At 36.4% G+C, this 21,015-nt stretch overlaps 2 protein-coding genes across 2 annotated transcripts; one reads left to right on the top strand and one right to left on the bottom strand.

The window, feature by feature from the left end:
* Positions 1-772: 772 nt before the first annotated feature.
* LOC115445953 (arrestin domain-containing protein 2) lies at positions 773-8,176 on the bottom strand. The gene is made up of 7 exons (XM_030172473.2): positions 8,081-8,176; positions 7,484-7,629; positions 6,014-6,163; positions 4,608-4,825; positions 3,799-3,984; positions 2,997-3,185; positions 773-2,089 (listed from the first exon to the last, which is right to left on the bottom strand). The coding sequence occupies exons 2-7, from the start codon at positions 7,602-7,604 to the stop codon at positions 1,610-1,612; spliced, it is 1,344 nt and encodes a 447-aa protein (XP_030028333.1). The 5' UTR covers positions 7,605-7,629; positions 8,081-8,176; the 3' UTR covers positions 773-1,609.
* Positions 8,177-9,740: 1,564 nt separating this feature from the next.
* On the top strand, positions 9,741-19,389 carry LOC115454241 (piggyBac transposable element-derived protein 4). Its single transcript, XM_037436456.1, has 4 exons — positions 9,741-9,923; positions 14,788-14,927; positions 16,239-16,381; positions 16,593-19,389. Exons 2-4 carry the CDS (start codon positions 14,790-14,792, stop codon positions 18,544-18,546), a joined length of 2,235 nt encoding a protein of 744 aa, XP_037292353.1. The 5' UTR covers positions 9,741-9,923; positions 14,788-14,789; the 3' UTR covers positions 18,547-19,389.
* Positions 19,390-21,015: the final 1,626 nt, after the last annotated feature.

Below are 21,015 nucleotides of genomic sequence, written 5' to 3'. Positions count from 1 at the left end.
CGTCCAAAAAATTAAGTCCAATAATTACTTAAAGCAACATAAATATTAAAAAATGTTCTCATAAATGCAAATTTTGTCCAAAATTTACGACAAAAGCAATTATATTGCACAAAGTAAATTTGTAATTAACGTTTTTAAAACTCGAAAAACTATAATTAAATATTAAACTGTGATCTTTATAATCGGTGGTGTATATTATATTATTATTTCTGTAATGAATAGCTGCACTTTATTTAAAAAAAAAATAAAAAAAGTTAATATCAGTATGAATGTAAAAATATACAAAAAATCCTTATATTTAAATGCACCAGAGGCAGTATTTTATAGTTCTCTGTGCATGATGTAAAATAACATAAAAAATCAAAATCAGTTTGTAACTTATAAACCAAAACTTTTTGTACTTTTACCCTTCTTATATTTTAAGTAGGTTTTTTATATTGACACGACAAAGCCACTCCTGTCTACTTGATTGTAAATGGAGTGGGGTCCAGAAAAATTTACCACTGCGAGTGAACCCTCGCCAATCGACACAATTATGCCGGCGTGTACATGTCCGGTACCATTTGTTCAGCGTATACAGGCTTAAATAGCCCGTACTTACTCTATAAATTCCTATATCAACATTATTAAACATAAAACTTAATTGTGTAAAATATAATGTTAGTTAAAAAAAAATAGTAATTAATAACAAAAATACAGTGATTAGTTATGTCTTATCCTATTATTTTCTGTTATGGACTTCCACTGAGGTAGGAAATTTTAACAAATAGGATTTTCGCAAAATAATTACATATATATTGTGCAATCTTATTGATCAATATTTACTCCGCTTTGAGGGACAGGCAAAAAGTCTCTTTTTCGTATATAATTTTCGAAAAGTCATGTAAAAGGCATAGTATGAGCATATAAACATTGTTATTTCAATGTAAAAGCATGTATAAATACACCATTAGTATAGGATGGCACTTAGTATATTGACAGAAAAGCACCTTTATTTCACTAACAATTTCAAACTGTAGCACATTATATTAAATTTTTCTTTATTGCCTTAGTAGGCAGAACAAGCCTATGCCTATCGGGAGGTGAGCACTCTTTTTAAGAAGGACAAGTCATAGCACTCAGGGAACACCGATGCAGGGAATTCATTCCAAAATTTACATGTGCATGGTAAGAAGAAATGATGAAAACGCACCATATATACCTTTGTTTCCAACATAATATATAAAGTATATATATAACATGAATTATAAAAACATAAATATAAAATCACACTTCTCAAAACCAGATACTGTATGAGTATATATAAATTGTTTATCAAAATCTGTCCGGCAGCAAACTGAGATTCCAAAAATATAATGATAATTCATTATCATCTCCATATATAATAACTAAACTTTATCACACGCATACATCATAGTTATTAAAGGTGTCGTTAGTTGCGGATACTTACTTAAGGGTGCGTTTCCATTACAGCGTAACGAGACGGAGCTGATATGAGATGACCAGACTATTTCAAAACAACCTTTGTTACGGTTCAATGGAAACGCGCCCTTACACATAGACATAATAATATCTTTTTTCACATTTACCACACGATTATATAAACAATTTAAGAATAAGCTGGAGGGGCAGAGGGCGCCGCTCCAACTCCCAGCGGCACCCCGGGATTACCAGGATACGGATACTGCGCTGGCATGTTACCCGGGTATGGCGGGTACGGATTAACCGGATTTGGGTAAGGCTGTTGCCCCGAACCATCGGGCACCACAAAACCTATCTCATGCGTAGGCGCCACATTTAGGGAAATATGTTCCGTACTCCCTACGTAACCAGGAGGTCTTTTGTTTGGCGTCGGACTGTTTTGGAACGGGTCGAACTGTGTTTTTGTACTGTAAGGCGTGTTGCTAGGTTCTACAAAGCCGGGGCTGACGTGTTCGCTTTGCGGGTTGGGGATGGGTTCCTTGGGCAAGCTGTGGACCATCGGGTGGACGTACTCGCCCTCTGTAAAGCTTTTCAGAGGAACGAGACCGAGGCATATCTCCGACTCGTCTTGTAGGTCGTCTTTGCATCCTGATAGTTTGATTGTTGTCTGAAAGTTAAGTTAATTATTATGTTTTTGATTTATTAACAATTTTATTATCATGGGAGTTTCAGGATGGTACAAGAAAAAGCGAAATGTGTGCAAGCCTTTTAAAAAGGTTCCAAGATGAAGAAGAAAAAGCGAAATGTATACAAGCCTTTTGAGGGGCAATGTGTTGACAAAGATAATACACTGTGTACCTCGGCTTACGGTAAAGTCCCATGACTGTGTATGCATTTGATGGGGAGACCCAATACACAACATCAAAAGCCCCACCTCATCCGGACGCTATATCCGATAGTCGTTATAAACAATACATGTATTTTTATATATTAATAAACATTTTATTCCATGTGCAGACTGGTGTGCAAGCAAAATTGTAGACAGATAGATTAAAAAAGTTTATGCACCTTTGTCAATTGTTACTATATGCAATATGTAAACATGGCAAAGTTACTGAGAATGTGAATTTGAATAGTATTCAATAAAATAAATCTACATACATTCATTCATATCATCATATCATTCATAGATCAATTACATTAAAGATCAAAATAATATTTATGTTTAACAAAGTAATATGACGATTGGTTGTTATAGCCAATAAATTTCGATGATATTGGTCGTTTTAACTGATATGTCGTTTTATCCGGTGTTAATAGATGTTGGAACGGGACCTCAACATTTAATCGTTATGACGGATATGTCGTTATTACTGAGGTCGATATAACGGATACGTCGTTATTATCGAGGTCGACAAAAAGGACACTTCGTTATAACAGATCTCGGTATAACGGACATGTCGTTATAACAGACGTCAATACAACGGACACGTCGTAATAACAAATGTCGATATAACGGACATGTCGCTATAATAGATATTTTGTAAACACAATATACTGTACTTAAAACTAACCTTAAAGAAGTACCCCAGGTCAATAATGCCGCAGTTGTCCAAGTTCGGCACGATCATGTCGGGCACGACCATCTCGCAGGTGAAGTTGCGCTTGGAGTTGCCGAGCACCGGACCCTTCTTCACCGTCACCAGCACTCGCTCGGGCGGCATGTGCTCCGCGATGGGCTCGTTGCTGCGGTAACATTCTTTCTGGAATTGAAAATTTGTGGACTCATTCATGGGATAAGTATGAGGGAAGTTTGATGGTCAATTAAAAATATAAAGCATGTTTTTATTACTTTTCTAAATCAATAAAGGTTGATCATTAAAAGCTTGAGTTCTAAATATTCAGTGTAAAATTTTAGCAGAAACTGGATTTAGATTAGCAAAAAAACTTGCTGAAGTTATCTTACTCAAGCAATTTTTACCACACATGTCATGGCAAACTAAGTTCTATAAATCACTGACTCAGTACTACATGTTCTACATTATATTTGATGTGCAAATTGTATATATCACATGAGCTTAAGCCTTTTTCTGTAAAAAAAATCCATTAGTCCCAAAAGATAAATGAACGGGTACCATGAATTATTGTCTTTCCAAATTTTTACCAACATTTTTAATCGGTTTTGAAACATAAGTAAAACTAACATACGACTGTATAAGAGAGCCAGCGAAACTTTGAAGCTTCGCTGTTATTATACCACCACCTTCATCACACTGTAGTATCACATTTCTTATAACTAAGTACATAATTACAATCAGTACATCCATCATAAAGAAACGCTGTTGTCTATCTAAAACATATACAGAACAAACTCACCGAAGTCAACTGGAATATCAACCTTCGCACCTCGACCGAGCTGTCGTTCTGCACCTCGATGGAGATGGGTATGGTCTGACCGGGGCAGTAGCCGGAGACCGGCAGCCGTACGCGGACGCTCACCGGGCTGGGGCTGCAGATACAGTCACAGCCGTACACCTCCTCGAACTCCATCTCTATGGGTTGCTGGGGAAGGGACAAGGGTTTTTTTTATTGCTATTCAATGACTAGAGAATACCGATCGCCTGATAGTAAATACTACGACCGTCGAACAGTAGCAAAGCCATACAGAAATTTAAATTTCAAAGTACTGACTGCATGGCACTGCTCATATTGATATAAGCATGTTAAGTTTCATAATGGCCAAGGTCAATAGTGTATTATCGCCACCAGACGCAGATAAGTGGGTTAATTTACATTGAAAACATTTCTTTGGTCTATTGCCATTTTAATCTATACTAAACTACTATATGGTATATCAGTAGAATATAGGTCAATGATACTAATATATTAAACTGAACAGTTTGTTGGTTTAACTAGAACTACTAAACTAATAGAAATTCCATTACTACTGAGTGCTATAAGCTATTTTTCATCTTGGGAAAGTATTTATCCCTGAAAAACATTTTAACACAGGCAGAACCGTAGACAAATTTTAAATAATAATGAAAAAGATATAAGCATATAGTCAAACCATGATACACTACTCCATTCGACCTGTGATGAGCCCTAATTTATTTGCCATAGCTGCTTTACGCTTCAAATTTACCTAATAATTGTTCATAGCTTCAATACAGCAAATATAATACCTTTAGAGCCAGGCTTCCAAGGTTCAAATCTAACGGCGCAACAACTTGGAACGGCACAATTATATCCTCCTTCGGCTTGGACGGGTCCGGATAATGCATGTGCACGGTCATGCGGTAAGTCACCGAACCGGTCTCGCCTTCGAACGACGACGGCGCTGTGTGCGGGATCTGGTATGAGAACTGGAACTCTTGAGGACCTTCCGGCAGTTGGGATATACCTGAAAGGTAAATAAGGCTTTCAGCCTTGTCATGTCACCGGCAATCTGTATAATGAAGGCATTCTATAGGATGCCTAGGCAATACATCAAATGAATAATTTTCATACATTGCCTGGACACTCTGAGCATTCTATACTTTGCCTTAACATTATACAGTCATATTGAGATCGCATTACTAAATGAAACTACATACTCGACTTCATCATTGCTGACATTGTGCTAAGAATCATTCATTAATAACGGAAATTTTCACAAAAAATCCTGGTTTTAGTTTTTTTACTTTATGATCATTTTGTACTTTAATGCGAATATGGTGTATGCGTGAGTGTATTTCTGACTGACTGATGTTTTCCGCTGCGACGAATGTCTTATTTACATTTACAGCTCAAGTAATTTATTGTAAAGTGTTATCTTCAAGTAGATAAGTATGTGTTTTAATTTAGTAATGCAATGTCAAAATGACCCTGTATAGATTATTGGATAATACACATACACTGATGGGATAATATTCAGTGTAATTTTTACATTGTGTTAATAAACCAAATGATACTCAACTATGCCACTGCTAACATTGTACCAAAGATATAATAAATATTTTTACTAAAAATTCCAGTTTCATATATTTATTTATACACTTTAAACACAAAGAAGTATATAGGCGGACTTAATGCCAGAGATATTTACTTTTTTACTTTTCTCACATTTATCATTTTGTAGTTTAATGCGAATATAGTGTGTGCATGGGTACTTCTGAGTAAAAGTGTGATGTTAATGTTGAGACGAATTGTCTTATAGTATTAGTAGTGATATTAAAGCGCGTAAAATAAAATTGCTTTCTACTGATTTTGATTTTTTTCAAAACTTAATATTTTATTTTACAATAAATAAGTATGTGATTCCATTTAGTAATAAAATTTCAAATTCTTATATAAGTGAATAGGAGCTACTGTGGTTTTGGTTGGAAACCTGTCTCCTCTATTGTGTACAGTCAGGTTGAGGTCATTTAGGTCCCCAATGAGGAACTCAACACTTCGCTAGTCCACATTATAGATACGGGTTATGGTCTGTACACAGCATTTACCATCAGATAGACTGTAGTCATTTCGCAGTGTTAAGTGGGAGATTTAAACCACACTTGCATTAATATTTACAAGCAATACAAAGACAAATTCGCATTATGTAACTTACCCGTCCCACCAGCGAGGCACTGTGTGACCCTGAAGTACTCCTCATGGCCCATGTATTTCACCATTCCTCTTGTTTTTATGCCATTGTACTCCTCAGTCTGTGACTCTGTCCAAAGTACATTGGCAGCACCATGGAACTCTATGTTTAGAGCTAGAATATACATATTATTCACTCTTTTTTTTCATTAATTAAGGGGATTATTACAAATGAAGGTGTAATCAAAGACAACTTTGATATTATGAATATAAGCATTTAAAATCTGGTGGAATTGCAACTATAGTTGCAATAAAAATGTACACATCCTAAGGTGTGACATCACTGGACATTCAGTGCAGGTGTAGAAAAGAGATAGCAAGACTCAAATTGTTCATAGCAATGTTAGAAATATGAATATGAATATTTTACAATTGATTGTTCTACATATTTTAAAGTTACACATAAAACAATGTGCATAAATTAACATAGGACACTATTATATTTTGTCATAGAATATCTATAGTAATAAAATAAGATTTAACTATTCAAATCATAATAAAACTCAAATCAACCAATTTAAGAAACCTCACAAAGGTTCTACAGCTAATACCTGTGTGTAATGGATGAGCACATTGTTATTCCATCATTGGACTTTCAGTATATGTAAATAAATCTTCGGTCAGTTTTTATAAATATTTAATAGAGTGGACAGATCATCAATACAGTTTAAAAATAATACTTATCAACAAAACTGTAGGTAAATCAAAATTTTACACTATTTTCATGAACTATATTTATACTATGTATGCTTAAAGCTTCATTTGTATGAAAACCTTTTAATAAAAGGGGTAGGTACAATAAATACCAACTACAAATTATTCCAGCTTAAAAATTTATCACTTTGCTGACTGGGGGTGAAGATCTTTCTGTCAAATCTTTTCGACTGTTTTCACCTCTACTTATAACAAATATCCAAACATCACCACATATGCTTGCTTTTATACTATAAATATGATTTAGGGAAGGTGAAGCTATTCAGTTGTTTAAATAAATCATTACTGAGTTTTATTTTAATTATTTACTCTTAAACATGGTCCAGTTTCATTTGGTTGACAAACACTGTAGAGTTCTCGGATTAGTTAAAATACCGTGTCCAAAACGCTACATAAAAGTTATTTATTTAAATATTTTAAACATAGCACTGACAATAATTTGTTGCTCCTAATATATTTTAGAGAAGCATTTTTTATTTTTATTTTCGTAAATAATACAATATATTCTGATAATCCAACTTATGTACTAGTGAATGAACCTTTGGGAGTTTTCTTTCAGTTAATTTAGACGTCGAAAAATAGCTTAAAAGGTCATTTTATTTAATCAAAATTTATTATTTATCTATTGAACGCCAAATATACAATTACTTTTCAATTAGTAACTTTAATAAACATGTGAGTAAATTAAATTAACTTTCTTAGGTGCTAAAACTATAATTACCAGCGAACGTCAGCGGTGCATTCAAATCAAAAACAACACTTCCAAAAATCACTTGCCCTGAATAATAAACACCATTGGTTGACTCTAATTTAATTGCGCCGTTTTTGAACCCACTACCCATAATTAACGTTGGCTACTACTGTTAACTAATAAAAACTAGGAATTAATAAAAAAGGTAAAGAAATTTGTTTGAGGGAAATGAAGAGTATTTTTGTAGTATGCAGGCGGGGAGTGACGGAATCGTAGGACTGCCAAAAGCTGCCAAAATACAAAATTCACATTTACTTTTAAAACTCTGAGTTTAAAACCAACTTTATCACAATAATATAAAATTTTAAAAAAGTCGTGTAGACTGCTCACTGCATTGGGCAGAAATTCATATTTTTTTTATAGATAGATATGACACATTGAAAATAAGTACATAATAATATCGATGCTTCACAATTTAATGTTGCGGATTGCTTTATTGAATTGAAACGAGCCTATGATTTAACCAATTTAGACTCTTAGTCCTTATTTTATATAGATTACATATTACATCGAATATTTAAAATGTACTTAGGACTTGCATTTTCAATTAAATGAGTTTATTTTTACTTGAAAATTATTCTGATTCCTAGATACTCGTTTATATTATCAAAAAAACAAATAATTGAAAAAAAATTGTTTTGTGGTGTAAAAAAACAAGTGGGTCTTTAGTGCAGTAGTTTCGAATTTACCGATTTTTAGCGATTTCAATCGGTGCCTATCCTACTAATCTTCCAACAATTTCTAAGAATGCGAAACATTATTATCCAATATTTTTTTATCGATTTTTAACAATTTCAGTTGCCATCCCTTTTTTTTTATCTTAGGGAAATCCCTTGGTTATATGTATTTCTGTCAAAAAATAGTCACATAGGTATTTCCAGTGCTGCCAGGTATATATACTTATATGTCTGTGGTTACATATGATACCGATAATAGATGCAGATACTTATTTATTCTGATTATTACAGTTCACGGATACTTTATATAGATTTTGCCAATTAATCAAGGCAAGAAAATTAAAATTAATTTTTATTACTTAAATTTTTTTAATATACATATATGCATGCGATTATTAGCTTCATATGATAGTTGAAATGATAATTGCTAATGAAAGAGATTTTGTTGATTTTTTTTTCACATATTTACCGATTTTTTATCCAAATATACCGATTTCACTATCAATTTTGCATTATATCATACAAGCCCATTTACCAGCGCAATGTTTGCCGGCAAACATGACAGTTACATTACATTACGCGTGTCACGGAAAAATAACCTTATTATGTAGTTACGAATAAAGTTATTTTCCCGTGACACACGTAATGTCACGTAGCTGTCATGTTTGCCGGCAAACATTCCGCTGGTAAATGGGCTAGGACGCATTTATGCTCTCTGGTTACGCTCTATAACTCAGCTATAAGTGATGCCATTGTCTATGAGTGACGCTAAGGGAATATGACACTTAGGTCCAATTTAACCAATGATAAAAGGGTATATTATTGAATTTAACAACAACATATCGATACTCGGAAATAATAAAGCTTTTTGTAAACAGATGGCACTTTTTATAATGTATATAAATTTCTAGAATAATCTAAGAAAACCGTAATATTGTCACAGGACGTTTTAAATATGACAGCGACTTATTACCAATTGGTAATAATTTTTGGAGCACAAGTTTGGCCCTGATGTCCGGTCTGTAACTATACTGTTGTCTTTGATTAGATTTTATAATTTTCGAAACCTAACACTTTTTCTGCATAAGCGCCATCTAATGGTTCTCATACATAACTTAGGATATGTGCATGTGTGTACACGAAATACAGATTTTTCTTATTCAGCTTTCGTAATCCCAGGAATTACTCCAATGTCAGTTGTGATGAGACAAAATAAATATATAGATAAAATGTGGCATAATATATACCTTTGGCAAATAGCAAAATTTGTTATTTTGAACGTAATTATAAAAAATGTAACTTTAGGGGATTTTAACGCCATCTAGCGAAAAAATTGCGGCGGATTAGGCTAAGGTTCCACCTAAAAACAAATAATTAATAACGAGTATATATCTCAAACAAGTATCATCAAACTCAAAATACAGTTTTACTGAATCTATTTAGCCAGTTTTACCAATTACGGGTTTAGTAATTACGTATTACGCGCAATACGCAGTTTTACCAGTGCGACCATAGACAAATAAACTAGAACTGCGAGGCAGTGACGCTCTATGAGTGACGCCAGATTGTCTCTGAGTGACGCTACGTGTTTGTTTTTGTTCTGAGTTGCTTCAGTAACTGCGCCAAAGAGAATACAAATACTAAGTAAGAAACTGCGCGTCCAAAGAGAATTGCGCGTCTTTGATGCGCGGAAAGTTTATAAGTTTCGGGTGGGGAAAGGATAAATACAAGAGGTGAGATCCATAACATACTTATTTTAATAATATTATTTGCATATATTAAAAGGCAGGCTATCGTAATCTTCGTAATTTCGTGGAATAATTTTAAGAAAATTATCGTTTAAATAGCCAATGATGTTTTATGTAATAAAACATCTTAGGAAAGAGCTACATTAATAAATTGGAAGTGCTTATTTGACTAAACAACGGTCAAAATTTTGAATGTTGTAACAGGACTTTGAAGTCAAATGTGGTTCCAACTAGTAAAATCTTAGACAAATGAATGTCTAGACGGAGTAGCGCGCTTCAATGTCGCTAAAACTAGCAGACCAAGGATTACTTATAAGCTGGTGCAAGCTGGTGTGCGTGACAGCTGCGTCTAGGGATGCCACCTTTTTTTTGGGCAAATAAAGTACATCGGTAAATTGAAGGTAGAAGAAAAAGTACATGGTGTCAAAATAAAGTACAAATTATTTCTACTTTATTATTTTGCTCCTAAACATAAATTAAATTTGGGAACTTTTAACAAGTAAAATTATTATTTCACATTCAAACATAAATTATTTTGTTCGTCTAGTCATTTGGTATTTTACATCACAAAATTTGAACTCTCTCTGTGAGTGCTGACGTAATAAAATACCAATGAAATTAATTCATACAATTTTAAAAAATATATTATCAGATTTATCAAATACTTGCTGCCATTTTTGTACCATTACTTACAGTTGTTTTACGCAAAAATTCTTACGAAAAATCTTAGAGGGATCATAGCATGGTAAATAAAGTGTTTTCGCGTACTTTATTGTTCTCATAAAGTATAGAGTACAATTACCCGAAATAACGTACAATACTTTATTATAAAGTACGGGTGGCAACCCTAGCTGCGTCCCTCTCAGCCGTCCCTACGTATTTCTTCTTAGCCTAATCACTAATGTGCGTGCAATGATACCAGTTGTTGCATGTTTCCCATTAAAATGCCAAGAAAATTATATTCATACAATACAAAAACATAATTGGCTCAAACAAAATATTTAATTTCTCTAATTATAATTTTGTAATAAGTCTAATAATAAAGATTTTATTAAATTTACTTACACAAATCCTAAATACCGTGTATTTTAATCCCTAGAATTCCGGGCCCATTTTACGTAAATGAGGCTTTAGTGCCGCCAACCGCAATAATTTTTAAAAATGGAATTTAGCATGTAATGTTGTTTAAATTTTTACACCATAAAATTATAATACATAAAATATTTTGTAAAAGAAATTTACATAAATGTAAATTTACATTCTTTCGCTCGTATTCATAAACGTTATTTACATTTTTTTGTTTTGTAGCGGAGAAGGTTCCTTATTACTACCGCCCAGTCTTCGGGGGGGTGGGGGGCGACTGAGCGGTTATGTTGGGGTAACCGTTGCCTTACAACCCGACAATTGGAACGGCCCGGGTCCCTCAGGCGGCGGTCTGGCCGAGTCCCTAACCTAAACTAGTCCCTACGCAACGACCTACCAACTAAAACTCCGCGTTGACCCTCTTAGGCGCATAAGGGACGACTGCGGGCTTCCCCGAGACAGCAGGTCCGAGTCTTCGTCCGCGGCCTAACATCAACACATGCCGGTGCCGCCTTGCGGCCCGTCTCCTAAATGGAGGGGGGGGGGGGGGCTCGTACTCCTAAGCCCCCGCGCACCGAAGGACGCTCTCAGCGTCAACAGCAGCATGAGGTCAACGCCACACTGCCGTCCATCCCGGGGGTCAACCGAAAAATGTGCAAGAAATGCACAAAAATGCACTAGGGCCGACAGCTACCCCTGCTGCCCGCCGACGACCCCCTTTGTGGCCCCTATTAGTCGCTTCTTAGGACAGGCATGGGGTTTACCGTGGTGGTATTCTCCAAACGCCCCTATTCCACAGGGCGGGAGACGCCGGTCAGTCGTCCACCCGGCGCCTCCTACGTCTCCTCTGACGGCGGGAGGGATCGGCCCGTTCCCGATCCCTCTCGGCACTCTCCTTCTGCGAGAGAACCACCTCGCAGAAGTGGGCCACCGCACGCCAGGCCTCCCGGCTGCCGAGTACAGCCGGCAGCGAGAGATCTCCGACGACTGAAACGAGGGCGCTGCGCTCCTCGTCCCAGGCTGGGCAGGACTCCAACGTATGTTGGGCCATATCCCGCAGGCAGTTGTCACAATGGTGACACACGGCGCTAATCTCCGTCCCTGCTATCTGGCGTTATTTACCTATGGAGGGAGCATTGCTGTGATAACAAGTCTGTTTCTCAGCTTTGTTTATCTGACAGCGAACTAGATTAAAGTTGTATCTAAATATTAGCCAATCACAACGGCCCTATGTCTACGCACTGCGAAGGCTGGCATGTCGTCAGCCCTAAGAAACAGATTTGTTATCACAGCAATGCTCCGTCCTTAGTTAATTAAATAACGTTTAAGAATAAGGGTATTTTTTGTGCTTTGGTGAAAATGTACAGTATCGTCTGTGTCTTTTAAAATTTTTACCTCAAAAATATAATTGAATTTGGAGTTTTAAACATCGTAAAGTATTACAATATTTAACGTGTAGTAAAAACTTTTATTTTGGCTATTTTTTTCCACATTTTTTAAGAAATGCTGATTTCATACACTGACTAATATACGAAACATCAAAATCAAAATATACGAAAAATAATCTAATTTTGACAAATTAACTGTGACGCTCGCCGGCCGGCGATTCCAACATAACCTAATCAACAATTTTTGTGATATAACTTTTCTAATGAGCAAAATATAATATTAATATAAAGTGAGTTTACAATTGGCGATAGCATAAATAACCATAACAAATTATTTTATAATAAGTATATATTTTTTTCATATGTTAATCTGAACAACAATCTATACAAAATGAAAAACTTTAACTCCGCAAGATAATCTTTATAATATTTTTCTACATTCGCGAATGAATAACACTGCGTTCCGTTATTATAGTGTTTTTGTATATTTATTCTATAAAAAACATTTTTAGACTGCATGATAACGAATACCTTCGCCTTTCTAAGAGTGAAAAATTGACTCGACAAGCAAATACTACTTTTTCGGCTTTGCGCGTACAAATTTATAAAAATAATTTTATATAAGTTTCTAAAAAAAGATTAAGTTCTACGCTGGAAAATAATTTTGTTAAGTATAAGTGAAGACAAAAACGAACTCGTTTAGGAGTTTTGAGCCCCAAAATCTGTTACAAGCTTCTAAATTGCAGCTTAAATAACTGCTATTATTTAGTAATAGTCTGAGTTAGTGTAATACCATTTTGGTTGGTTGACCACGATAGTAATGTTTTAGTGTATTTATTGTTAAAATTTGTCGATAAAAAAATCCATGCTTGATGACTATATTTTAATATATTGATAACTTTGTTACAGTTTATATTATACTAGCTTTTGCCCGCGGCTCCGCCCGCGTTATAAAGTTTTTCAGGCTAAAGTTTTCCGTTATGAAAGTAGTAGTTTCCCGGGAGCCTATGTTCTTCCCAGGGTCTCAAACTGTCTCCATACCAAATTTCATCTTAATACGTTGGGTAGTTTTTGAGTTTAACTCGTTCAGGCAGACAGATGCAGCGGGGGACTTTGTTTTATAATATATTTTTTAGAACTTTTTAAGAGGAACAATCCCATTATACATCATTGTTGCATAACTTTAACCGTTTACGCAGCGCACGCAACGGAAGCTCTCAAAACTAATAATTTTTCCCCGTTTTTGCAACATGTTTCATTACTGCTCCGCTCCTATTGGTCATAGCGTGATGATATATAGCCTATAGCCCTCCAGAAACAAAGGGCTATCCAACACAAAAAGATTTTTTCAGTTCAAACTGGTAGTTCCTGAGATTAGCCATTACTGCTCTGCTCCTATTGGTCATAGCGTGATGATATATAACTTTGAGCACTCCAAAAACAAAGGACTATTCAACACAAAAAAAAATTCGGTTCGAATCGGTAGTTCCCGAGATTAGCCATTACTGCTCCGCTCCTATTGGGTATAGCGTGATGATATATAGCCTATAGCACTCCACGAACAAAGGGCTATCCAACGCAAAAAGAATTTTTCAATTTGGATCGGTAGTTCCCAAGATTAGCCATTACTGCTCCGCTCCTATTGGGTATAGCGTGATGATATATAGCCTATAGCACTCCACGAACAAAGGGCTATCCAACGCAAAAAGATTTTTTCAGTTTGGACCGGTAGTTCCTGAGATTAGCCATTACTGCTCCGCTCCTATTGGGTATAGCGTCATGATATATAGCCTATAGCACTCCACGAACAAAGGGCTATCCAACGCAAAAAGATTTTTTCAGTTTGGACCGGTAGTTCCTGAGATTAGCCATTACTGCTCCGCTCCTATTGGGTATAGCGTCATGATATATAGCCTATAGCACTCCACGAACAAAGGGCTATCTAAAGCAAAAAGATTTTTTCAGTTTGGACCGGTAGTTCCTGAGATTAGCCATTACTGCTCCGCTCCTATTGGGTATAGCGTGATGATATATAGCCTATAGCACTCCACGAACAAAGGGCTATCCAACGCAAAAAGAATTTTTCAGTTTGGACCGGTAGTTCCTGAGATTAGCGCGTTCAAACAAACAAACTCTTCAGCTTTATATAATAGTATAGATTCATGATTGCATTGTTCATTATTATTGATAGTGCATAAATAAATAATTATATAAGACGGTTTGTGTACCGAAGATCATATTTTATGTTAAGTATTTTAATAATTTTCTGTACAGCGTGGTGGGTCTAAAAGAAACAATAGGCAGATAATGAGCTTGGTATAACAAAAGCCGTAATCTACACCGCAAGATAACAGTTTTTTTTATTTATTTATTCATAGAAATGTCTGACGATGATATAGAGTGGATGGACGACGAAACACAACCGCTGCAGGATATCATCAAGACACTATATGGAGACGACGAATCGAGTGACGAGGGACAAGAATGGCTTCCTGATTGTGAGATCGACAGTGACGAGGTTCATGCAACACTTTATGACAATTATTTTTTATTTTTAATTTAGAGCAGTTTCACAGATTACTCCCTACAATAAATCATACGCAACTGTATGAGTAACTTTAGTATTGTCGAGTGGTGGTGATTTGTCTGTTTTGTATGGTGGCATGGGTTATTATCGCCGGTCTCGATACTACTCACAGATTACAAACAGTTAAAATTATAACTTTTAGATTTGGATAGGTAAGAATATATTTTCCTTGTAGGCTAGCTACCTATCAGATGGGCGAATATAAATATCATCATTGGTGCGTTTTGTTTTTCTCAAAGATGAACATAGGTCTATTGATCATTATTATAATTTATGCTATGTAGTATATTATTTAAATTGCTTTCAGAAAACTCGATTATAGTTAATAATACATATTGAAAAGAATTATAGTCGATAATATAAACAGCATGTACCTACTCGATATTTTTTTTTAACGTAACATTACTAGTAAATGCTGCGATAACCTAGTTGGTTGTGGAACGGACTGCCGAGAGGAATGTCCGCAGGTTCAAAACCCAAAGGCACAGAACTCTGAGGTTTCTAAAAAAAAATGTGTACATTCTTTATGAATTATCGTTTGCTTTAACGGCGAAGGAAAACATCGTGAGGAGACGTAGACACATACCTGAGAAGTTCTCTGTAGAAATTTTGAGGGTGAGTGAAATGAATCAGTAATGACAATGAGTCAGTATATAATACAGGGTTGATATTATTATAAATATTAATAGATACTAGAATTTTTTTTTTCTATTAATGTTTGAGTAAAGACGCGTTTACGCTTCAGTGGGTGCATCCATTATAGTTATGGGTATTATCTTTCCTTGGTGTCAGTGTTAGATATTAAACAGCAGCAGGTAACAGCATAACCTGCTGTCAAATTGTGATTACAATCTCCATTAGAAGTTATTAACAAGGGGCGTTAGCGTGTGATCAGTTAGGTTTATTGTTATTAATTATGTAAGAGAGACTGGTATCGCATTTTTGATTAACGCGGAAATAGCTAAATGGATTTGGATGAAATTTGCTACACTGATAGATCATGTTCTGGGATAATATAGAGGCTATTTTTGTTCTGGTAATTTGCTCCCATGGGAACTAATGGGATTTTTTTATTTACATGGCCCCGGCGCCGTACGTGCGGCGTTTTCAATCGCTGCATTGGGTTTTAATTACTCATGTAGCGGGAAAGGCTTCTCACGCGGGCGAAGCGGCGAGCAACATCTACTTAATTATATAATGTATAAATGTATAGCTGATCAGCGTATTTATTTTTGTTTGTAGTATGACGAGTCGGAGGAGGCGATTGTGCCTCCTTATAGTCCCTTGTCATCCCCAGAGTGCTCGGAGGATGAGCCAGACTCTCCCATCTACCTCCAACTTGAACGTTCACGTTCCCGTTCGCCATTAGGGCAACATCCAAATCCGTAAGTAATACAATATTATTAATTTATTTCGTCCTTAAAAAATGTCAACAAAATATCTAAATCCTTTTCATTGAATATAACAATCTGCTAGTTCTGCCAATTTTTATACTTGAGGCATATTATTTCAAAACGGTCCAAATGTATCTGAGAGATCAACAATTTTTGTTCCTTTTATTATTATGACTTTCATTGTGAATGTATAAATTTTTAGACGTCAAGAATTTTCGGACGACGTCATCATCTTCAAGGTGACGGAACACGACGGGACGCCGCTCGACGAATATAAAGTGGATTTCCTTGATCCTAACGTGCACGTGTCTTTGGCCCAGACCACGGCCATGTCGGGAAGAGCGCCTGACCTAGGGCGTGTGCGTGCTCGCGATCGTGGACTACGACGCGGGCGTGGGCGAGGACAGGGAGTGGGACGTTGTCATCAGGTGTGTGACCAAGGTGCACAGTGGAGCGTCGGTCACCCACTGCAAGAAATTTGGTTATCCGATCACGACGTCCCGTCCGAATTACGGCAAATGGCACGGGACGTTTTAAGACGGCGATTAAATGAGAGAAGAAACGAAGAAGAGCCTGAGGAAGTCGCTGGTGGAACGGATATTCCACTACAGGGCGAAGACCTTAATTTCGAGTGGTCTCCAATGGAGACGTTTCGAGGTGAAGAGGAGATATTTCGGCCTGCACGTACCGGGGCTGTCGAGTCCTATACGTCTGCATATGACGCGTTTCGTTCTTACTGGGACGATTCCATCTTGCGGATTATAGCCGACGAGACAAACCGATATGCCACCGAAATAGACTCTATTCGTTTTCAGGACCGCTGGTACCCAACTAACGCCGACGAAATGCTATGCCTCTTCGCATTCTGGCAAGCGCTGGGCATTATACGGATGCCAACGATAGTGAGCTGCTTCACTAAAAATCCGCTGTTGAAGACGACGGTTTTCCGGCATATTTTTAGCAGAGATAGATATGATTTACTTTCATTGGCATTGCGTTTCGTTGACGAGAAGGCTGACGTCGAAACAGTGGATCCTACCATAAGCGACCTCGGGGCAAGTTCTGATCGAATATATCATTTGAGGCCTATAGTAGATCATTTAAACGCCAAATTTCAGGCAAATTATATTCCAAGTCAAAACATTTGCATAGACGAAAGTCTAACCCTCTGGAAGGGAAAGCTGGATATTAAACAATATATTCGGTTAAAGGCTTCAAAGTTTGGGATCAAAACGTTTGAATTATGTGAAAGTGCTACAGGTTACCTATTTTCTTTCATTGTTTATACGGGTAAGCAGACTAGTGTAGAAATTAATCAAGCTCCAAATGAATTGTCGAGTTTTGCGATAGTTAAAAGGCTTATGGGTCCCTTACTTAATAAGGGATATAAATTATTTATGGACAACTGGTACAATTCGCCGTTATTGGCACGATTTTTGAAACGTAATGGTACTGACTGTGTTGGTACATTACGGCCGACTCGAAAAGACGTACCCTACTTGATAGCAAATGCTCCGCTAATGAGGGGACAGCTTGTAGCACGGCATGCTGGGGACGTATGTGTGTTGGCATGGGAGGACAAGAAAAGAGTAACCATGATCTCGACTTGCCACGGTAGTGCCACTGGTTTGCCCCGCATACACACGAACTCAAAGAGGCCCATCGCATTCAAGCCTCAAGTAGTTCTAGACTACAACAGGTCAATGGGTGGAGTGGACCTCAAAGACCAAATGCTGGAGCCGTATCTGATTGAGCGAAAACGGGGTAAACTTTGGTTCATCAAGATGTTCAAGCGGTTGCTAAACATCTCCATACTCAATGCGCGCATCCTATTGGAATCTTCTCAAAATTCCCGCGTTGACCATTTGGGTTTCCGGCTCGAATTATTGGACGCCATTCTCTCCCGCCATTTAGCTCAAGTTCCCGTTCTTCGTTTGCATTCTGCACCGAAGCCTCGGGTGGTGGTTACACATAGACACTGGCCGGTTTGTATCCCAAATCCGGCAGAGAATGAGCGGCGAAATAATCGCCAAGCCAGGGCAAGGTGCTTTTTGTGCTCTTCGCAGGGCATAAGGAACCGAACGACCCCATTCATGTGTGAGGGTTGCCAGGTGCCGCTTTGTGCGGTAAATTGTTTCAAGGCGTACCATACTTAATAGTCTTATCTTTTTGTACTTTTGGTTTTTTTGTTCCTTTGCCTTTTTTTCTGCGCTGCAGAGAAAATGCAGGATTGAATCGTGTTTCATATATAGTCGGTATCACAGGTTCTATGTATGAAAGAAAAGTGTGTATGTCTGTGCAGTGTGTATGGTGTGCAGTGCACGCTCGCGCGCATGTGTATATAAAAAATAGTGATCGGCATCTGTTTTACACGCTTATATTAATAATATTTTTTATTTTATAAAAAATAATAGGATGTCCTAGATCTAAACGGAGATGAATCCTAAAATCCAGCGGCGTGGCGTGGTAGTAGTTCCTATCAACCCTAGATGCACTAGACGAGGGCGACAAAAAATACTACACTTCGCCATTGTTAAAATCTCCAAAATAGTTAAAAAATCTAAATTAAGCCACAGCCTTGCCCCACATACAGATAAACCGGTCTATGGGTGGGGTGGATTTTGGAAGACCAGATGCTAGAGCCGTACGAGCGCAGACACTGTGTACATGTCTACGCCCCGTGCCATATGCGCTTTTACTTGTCCTTTTTTGTCTTCTTATTTTTATTATCCACTTTTTGTGTCCTTTTATTTATTTTAAATGTAAAAGCGCCTCGATTATGTACTTCTATAAAAAGATTATATGTATGTTTGCGATGTAAATTTGTATCTGTTGTCTGAGCTGCCAAGCTAAATGAACATACCTCAATGTACTATCTAGTCAACATAGTATTTTGTATTTCCATCTCTATGTATAGTATGATGTTTGTGTTACTATTGCGTGCACCTATTGTAAATTATTATATATAAAGTTGTAATAAAACAAAAGAACAATACAAATTTGCCTATTGTTTTTATTTTGTGATAAATAAGATAGTTAAAAATGTTTTGAGTACACATTTCAGACAATGTTTGATGTGGAGAAGATTTTCGAAAGCTAGCGAAATATAACTACAGTGTTCCTTCATTGATATTTCATCCTCTCTCTGAGCCGAGGTTCATAACCCGTTAGTGAGTTGCCCTTAACATGGTCGCTTCATTGTCAAAGCTTGCGAGCGCCTAAAGCCTTCACCGACAAGTCCGGTGTGTTTGTATAAGTCGACTCTTGTAAGGCTAGCAAACCTAAGACATGTAATAATTTTAACAAAAAATTAAACCGCCTTCAAAAACCACTCAAAACCAAAAAATAATTTCACATAACTGGTATATATTGGATACCAATTTTGGAGTCGGTGCCTAATTAAAATTGCTATTTAAGCTAGATAAATACATTAACGAATATACGAAAACAATGTGCTGCCAGCGTACAAAGTCAGCAAGTCAGATCGTCACTGGAGATGAAAACACCGCCGCAGCATAGCAAATGGAAGTTATTAAGGATATATTTAAATTTGTGAACTGTACACTACCCAAATTCTTCCCCTATTACATATAGCTGGTCAATGTAAGAAGTAGATTCAAGCAAACCTAACGCAAAAACACAACTAATATTTTTCGCACGCAGTACGACTATCGCGCTGAAATGTTACACCTCTGCCTACTCTTGAAAAGGGGAAATAGTGTGATGCTATATATATGTATGTAAGAAGTAGATTCAAGCAAACCTAAGGCAAAAACAACTGATATATTTCACACACAGTACGATTATCGCGCTGAAATGTTACGCCTCTGCCTACCCCTGACATGGGGAAAAGATGTTATGCTATATGTATAAGTATGTGAGAAGGACACTCAACCAAACTCTGCAAAAACATAACTAAAAACGTCACAGGAAAGCTAAATTCGCGATTTCGTTTTCTTGGACGATATAATTATTCTAGTTTTTTTAGTTTTAAAACCAAACTACTGAAGAGATGTTGAAAATAATTTTATTATTTAATGGACCAATCTGGAGAGATATTCTTTCAAATAAAAAAAGAATTTTCCAAATCGGTTCATAAATGTGCGAGTTATGAGGTAACATACAAAAAAAAATATATATTACGTCGAATTGATAACCTCCTCCTTTTTTTGAATTCGGTTAAAAAAGAAACAGTTGGTAGTGTCAACTATACGTCCAATGGAACAAAAGAAATACTTTTGTACAACTACAACTTTGAATGTTATCTAATTTGCAGGAAATAAATCGTATGGATTCTGATGCAAGTAATGGTTGCCTAAAAAAATAGTAACCATTTATTATAATACCATAACCATTTATTATATATCATTTAGTTTGTTTGTTTTGCGTAGTAAAATGATGGCAATAGGGTGTTTAACAATTTTTTTAAATGTATGTACAACGATAGAGGACTATTCAATTATAGTGTCGATTAAATTTTATTGTTGAAATATGCTCAATTTATTAAAAATTCGTGGTCTTATTTGGTCACGTGAAGTTATCCTTTGTGACGTCATCGCACATATACAAATGTGTAAGTATACAAACATTCGTGATAGTTACGACAACTAACCTGCACCTTACAA

The sequence above is a fragment of the Manduca sexta genome, chromosome 8 (assembly GCF_014839805.1).
Source record: "Manduca sexta isolate Smith_Timp_Sample1 chromosome 8, JHU_Msex_v1.0, whole genome shotgun sequence".
Taxonomy (NCBI): Eukaryota; Metazoa; Arthropoda; class Insecta; order Lepidoptera; family Sphingidae; genus Manduca; species Manduca sexta.
This window is presented reverse-complemented; position numbering and strand designations above follow the sequence as displayed.